Below are 6,395 nucleotides of genomic sequence, written 5' to 3' on the forward strand. Positions count from 1 at the left end.
ATTTAATTTGAATAAGTTAAGAGACTCCTTATACAACTTTTCATAAGCTTGCTCAAGCTCTTCATCATCACTCTCCGAGGATTCGTCAAGTAGGGGTGGTCGAACCATAGAATTTCCCTCACGAATTGAATCCATTATCACAAATCAAACAAGATCTCGTTCTAAAAGAATTTTTTTTTAAAAAATAGAACGACTTGCTCTGATACCAATTGAAAAATCTAGAAATCCTCTAGATATTGATTTGTGATTATGTAACAATTTTAAGTAGTATATAACAATCCCAATCAAACAATCAAGACAAATCAACACAACGATTTTAACGTGGAAAAACCACAATTGGACACCTCCAACTGTGATTAAAAAACCACGGGTAACAGCCACAAAACAATCCACTAAGAAGATTTAAAGGAATTACACAGGTATACTCTCAATTACCTAGCGAATCCACGCCTAATTAGACCAACCTCTATGTGCCTCTTCCAACCCCGTCTTCACCTCGGAATTGTCTTTACGATGAGCCACTCCAGAATCCATCGAAGCTTCAGTCTCGAATTCTTCAGAATCCACCGAAGAACAACTCTCTCTCTCTCTCTCTCTCTCTCTCTCTCTCTCTCTCTTGTGTATAACAAACAAAACCTTTGATGTACTCTCTTTAAACCATGAGTTGAATACTCAATAAAATATCAAAGAAAACTAACAAAATATCCCCAGATATAAACCTTAAGAACCAAAAAGAAGATCTGGAGGAATTCAATAGTTTTGGGAGAAAACCAACTATTTATAGAAAATCCAAAAGTAATCCTAGTTTTGGAAGAAATCCAATTATTTATAGAAATCCAAAAGTAATCCTAGTTTTGGAAGAAAATCAACTTCTTAAAGAAATCCTTGTCAAACGGGATTGCCAATAATAAAACCTAACAATCTCCCCCTTTGGTAATGCCGTGACAAAACACATCTAATAAATAAAATCCTAAACACCCCAACCCATTACAGCCAACAAAAACCAACTTCTTTCTCAAGGTCATGATCTGCAAAACAGCTATTAATGCACAATCTCCAAAACAACTATTAGTACCACAAAAGTATAAGAAAAAACAATAAACATAGGACAAGATTATCTTGAAACATGAGATGGAAAACATGAATAGATAAAAACTAAGACTCATGAAAAACAACTCTCAAACAACAAAAGCAAGATCATAAACCAACAACAAAAGCAAGATCATAAACCAACCCAAGTCAAGATGAACCAAACTCCCCCTCACTAAAAGCAACCATAAACACTAAAAACAATGAACAAGAAGAAAACGAAAAAAATAATATGGTGGAGCAATCTAGAAATTTCAGATTAGTACCTTAAAACACACAAGACTATCCAAGAAGCACCATTACAAGAAAACACAATGTGCGCAGTCTGTAGAAGATTCCTCATGAAAGAAAGTGATGCATTATGTGAAAAGCATAGATCCCATGATAAAAAGTGTGTATGTGACTATTGGAGTTCGACAAACACTAGATTCAATCCTAGTAGTGATATGAAAGCTGGACCTCCGACAAGAGAATCTAAGCACGACAAAGGAAAGTCAAACCACTAGGAATCAAGGGGTATTTGGTGAGTCAAGGGGAAGGCTCCCCCTCAATCAATGAATCTTTTTTTCTTCTTTCTTTTGCATATTTTTTTCTTTTTCTTTTTCTTTTTCTTTTGCACAATCATTAGCGGCTGACACGCTCAAGAGTATGGAAACCGAACCAGAGAAGCATGGATATAATAAGGATGGCCTGGTTGGTGACTCTGAGGTAGCCTTTTCCTCATGGCTGGACTACAAAGAATCGAGAGGAAAGCCATGGAGATGCAAAAAGATGGTAGGTGGTTAAGAGACTCAACATCATCCATGATATGCTAGTATACGTCAAATCCTCTAGAAACGCAAAAGATCAATGACAGAAGTCCATAGAGAAAAAATAATCACTAAGGCGGAAGACTCCAAAATTTGCTAATCCAAGAGTGTGTACAGAATGAGACATACTAATCAAAAAACACACACTCCAAAACGAGTAATGACCACAGAAAGTATACATATATTAACATGTAATGGATATTCTCATCAATTCCAATATGCACCAAGGACCACTCAAAAATTTCAAACTTGCAAAACCATACTACGAAAATCTTTTTGGGATTTTTTTTTTCTTTTTTTTAAAAAAAAAAAAACAAGACAACGTGCATTTTTTTCATAAAAAAAAAAACACATAGAAACCCAAAAACTAAAACAAATAAACAAATTAACACAAGTCAAGTTTTCTCACCCAAACCGCTTTAGTATGAACAAAGTTGTAAGCATTGCGGCTCTTGGATGGTGTTTTGACGTTGTGGTTCCCTTTGATTTCAATGAGAACCCGTATTGACATGGTTTCTAACTTCTTATTCCTAGGTCTAGGAAAACACAGCCTTCGTTCATGTTTGGTCTCAAGTAAATCAAAATAGCAAAGTTTATTATGACCCTTAACCTCCTTATGACCAATGAAGTGTCTCCTACCCCATGAGATGTTAGAATTTCTTCCATCTCTATGAGACACTCTCCCATGCAACTTATAACAATAAGGGCGAATATGACCATGCATACCACAATGATGACAAATAAAAACAGGGTGTACAGGATGTACCTTCTTTTCTTTTACCTTACCAACTCTAGCAAGTTTGAGAAGTCCATCCTTATGTTGAATTTTTTGTTCTGCTTTTCCTTGAGTTCTTGTATCATGAGATGTGGATGCATTCTGTTTTTGCTCTTTCTTACCACCAAAGCCAATGCCACTCTTGTCAGAACAAATTTGTTGAGACCCAATGATATTGTCCAAAGTCTTTGATCCTCTGTTCCAAAGACCAACGGTAGCCATAACACACTTGAGCTCATCCTCTTTCTTGATCATTAGTTCTTCCAAAGCAACTTGTGACATCTCGAGAGTTTTAATTTTTTCTTCATATGTTGCATAGATTTGTTGTAGCTCGTTCCTCTCTGTCTCACAAGTCAAGAGTTTTGCACAAAGAGCTTGTCGATCATTAGCTATCTTGATGGCATCAATCCTAGCCTCGGAAATCTCCTCCTTAAGTTTGACATTCTCACTTTCACATGCTTTGAGTTTCTTTGTGAGTTTGTCATTTAATTTGAATAAGTTAAGAGACTCCTTATACAACTTTTCATAAGCTTGCTCAAGCTCTTCATCATCACTCTCCGAGGATTCGTCAAGTAGGGGTGGTCGAACCATAGAATTTCCCTCATGAATTGAATCCATTATCACAAATCAAACAAGATCTCGTTCTAAAAGAATTTTTTTTTTTTAAAAAGAACGACCTGCTCTGATACCAATTGAAAAATCTAGAAATCCTCTAGATATTGATTTGTGATTATGTAACAATTTTAAGCAGTTTATAACAATCCCAATCAAACAATCAAGACAAATCAACACAACGATTTTAACGTGGAAAAATCACAATTGGACACCTCCAACTGTGATTAGAAAACCACGGGCAACAGCCACAAAACAATCCACTAAGAAGATTTAAAGGAATTACATAGGTATACTCTCAATTACCTAGCGAATCCACGCCTAATTGAACCAACCTCTATATGCCTCTTCCAACCCCATCTTCACCTCGAAATTGTCTTTACGATGAGCCACTCCAGAATCCACCGAAGCTTCAGGCTCGAATTCTTCAGAATCCACCGAAGAACAACTCTCTCTCTCTCTCTCTCTCTCTCTCTCTTGTGTATAACAAACAAAACCTTTGATGTACTCTCTTTAAACCATGAGTTGAATACTCAATAAAATATCAAAGAAAACTAACAAAATATCCCCAGATATAAACCTTAAGAACCAAAAAGAAGATCTGGAGGAATTCAATAGTTTTGGGAGAAAACCAACTATTTATAGAAGATCCAAAAGTAATCCTAGTTTTGGAAGAAATCCAATTATTTATAGAAATCCAAAAGTAATCCTAGTTTTGGAAGAAAATCAACTTCTTAAAGAAATCCTTGTCAAACGGGATTGCTAATAATAAAACCTAACAAAAAGTGTTCTTGAAAAATGAATCATTGTTTGGTTGTTCCAAGTTTTTGAATTTTGGAACAACAATTCAAAATTCCCTCCAAAATATAATGACCAATGGTTCATCAAATCCATTACTATATTTTAATTTGATGAAAAAGTTTACTTTTTACTCCTCTAACAGTTCATCAAATCCATCAACAAATTTAAAATTTTACTTTTCTTTCATCGAACTGAGGATTAATGTGCCTTTTATCAAATTACTATTCATTGTCGTTAGATTTTTACTCTCGAATGACCACCTCAAGACAAAAATTTATAAAAAAAAAGTTACATTGGCCGGCTGTCCGCCTGGTCGTCTACTCGGTCGAGCGATGATTTGACGAAGTTACAAAATTTTCCATTAGAATACTTGATATTAAAGAGAGTTTTTACTCAGATTTAATAAAAAAAATTAATACACCATTGAAGATGCCCTTAATGGGATGTTAGGATTTTGGATCTAAGAACATCCACAATGAGATGGCTAAAATTGTAATTAAAAATAATAATAAATAAAGGGGACAACAACCAACCATTCAGTAATTTTAAAAAAGAAAGAAAACAAGTCACATAAAAAATAAATAAAGAGGACAAGCGGAAAGTTTTGTTTTGGGAAATTGACCAGTAAATCTCATATTGTGGACTTGTAATCCATAAGGTCCTGAATGTTTTCTTAGTGACTGGGTGGTCCCTTAATTTGTTTGTTGACAGTTTTTCCACTGCTAATATTATTGATTGACACTTGGTGTGGGTTTATATGTGATAAGGTGAATGGGTGTTTGTATGTCACGTTGATCGAAAAAGCACACTAATGCTTTTTTTAATTTAGTAAGTGTTTGACACTCAAAACATAAGACGTGGGTTGTGATGTGAACACAAGTAATTTGACTCTCTTTTTTTTTTTTTTTTTTTTTTTTGTGACATGGGTTGTGACGTGAACGCAAGTAATTTGACATTTTTTTTTGTGTGACGTGAACTAAGTAATTTGACATAGTTTGACATGAGTAATTTGACACGAGTAATTGTGTCACGTTCGGCTTTCCCACAGTTTGACCATTGTTTTCCAATTGCCATTTGTGACGTTTCGACGTGAACCTTACCATTGACCATCAATGGCGAACCTTACCATTGACGTTTCGACGTGAACCTTTCCATTGACCATCACGTGAACACAGTCTAGCGATACGAATTGTGGGTTGTTTGTGAAGCTGAAAAATGGGTACACATTGACCATCAATGGCGCAACCTTATCATTGAAAAATGGGTACACATTTACCATCAATGACGTTTCGACGTGAACCTTACCATTGACGTTTCGGCGTGAACCTCACCATTGACCATCACGTGAACACAGTCTAGCAATACGAATTGTGGGTTGTTTGTGAAGCTGAAAATTGGGTACACATTGACCATCAATGGCGACCCAGTATCCTTCAAAAATTGCAGCAATAGACCCATTATTGATTGGTGATTTGGATCGAAAGATGAGGCCAAGGGAGGGTATGAATTCATCAAAATCGAAGCTGCGTGAGATGTTGAGAGCTTGATTGTGTCTGATAAACCCAAAGTTTGAAGAGCTATGTATAGATTGTTCATGGCAGGGACTAAATAGGGCGTGTAAAATGGGTCTTTGAGGAGGATTTCGTCGCCTACGACAATGTACTTGATTTGGGTGGGGGAGATGTCGGAGAGGATGTTGGATTGGAGCCATTGGAGAGAGGGGCCTATGGTGGTGGTGGCGAGGGAAGGGAGGAGTTCGTTGGGGACTCCGATCATGAGGGAGATGTCGGTGTCGGAGAATGATGTGAGTGTATCGAGATCGGTGTTGAAGAGGCGGACGATGGTGATTCCATTTGATTTGAGGACGTTAACGGTGGTGGAGGGCGGTGGGGGTTGTTGGCCAGTCGGCCATAGCAAATTCCGATAGGTGCAGCACCTGCTGCAAAAACAGGGGAAGCAATACAAGAATTTGGGTGAACCATATTCCCAGTGAACCACGTTCCCCTCGCTACAATGACAGTGAGTCACGTTTCTATGCAGCAAACCAAGTTCCCATAAACGGCTTCCCTCACCCCCCAAGAAAAATGGGATACGACATACCAAAAAAAAAAAAGTAGCATCCCATATAATTAAGCGGGGGCAAATCAGGCAAGCCCACACCAAAAACATTCAAAAAAAGACTTATGGGTAAGCAATCCCACCTAAAATGGAGTTGCCAATCAAACAAAATATCAGCATGACCAAACGGAGCATCATTCACGAATAAAGGACTTTCGGATAAATTTTCCTTTTTTTTTAAATATTCTTAA

The 6,395-nt window shown here is 36.8% G+C and overlaps 1 protein-coding gene across 1 annotated transcript; it reads right to left on the reverse strand.

The window, feature by feature from the left end:
* Window positions 1-5,195: 5,195 nt before the first annotated feature.
* On the reverse strand, window positions 5,196-6,142 carry LOC114262349 (glucan endo-1,3-beta-glucosidase-like). The gene is made up of 3 exons (XM_082905007.1): window positions 6,132-6,142; window positions 5,392-6,022; window positions 5,196-5,294 (listed from the first exon to the last, which is right to left on the reverse strand). The coding sequence occupies exons 1-3, from the start codon at window positions 6,140-6,142 to the stop codon at window positions 5,196-5,198; spliced, it is 741 nt and encodes a 246-aa protein (XP_082761133.1).
* Between the last annotated feature and the right edge of the window lie 253 nt (window positions 6,143-6,395).

Source organism: Camellia sinensis, chromosome 14 (assembly GCF_055761805.1).
Source record: "Camellia sinensis isolate YWXY chromosome 14, ASM5576180v1, whole genome shotgun sequence".
Lineage (NCBI taxonomy): Eukaryota > Viridiplantae > Streptophyta > Magnoliopsida > Ericales > Theaceae > Camellia > Camellia sinensis.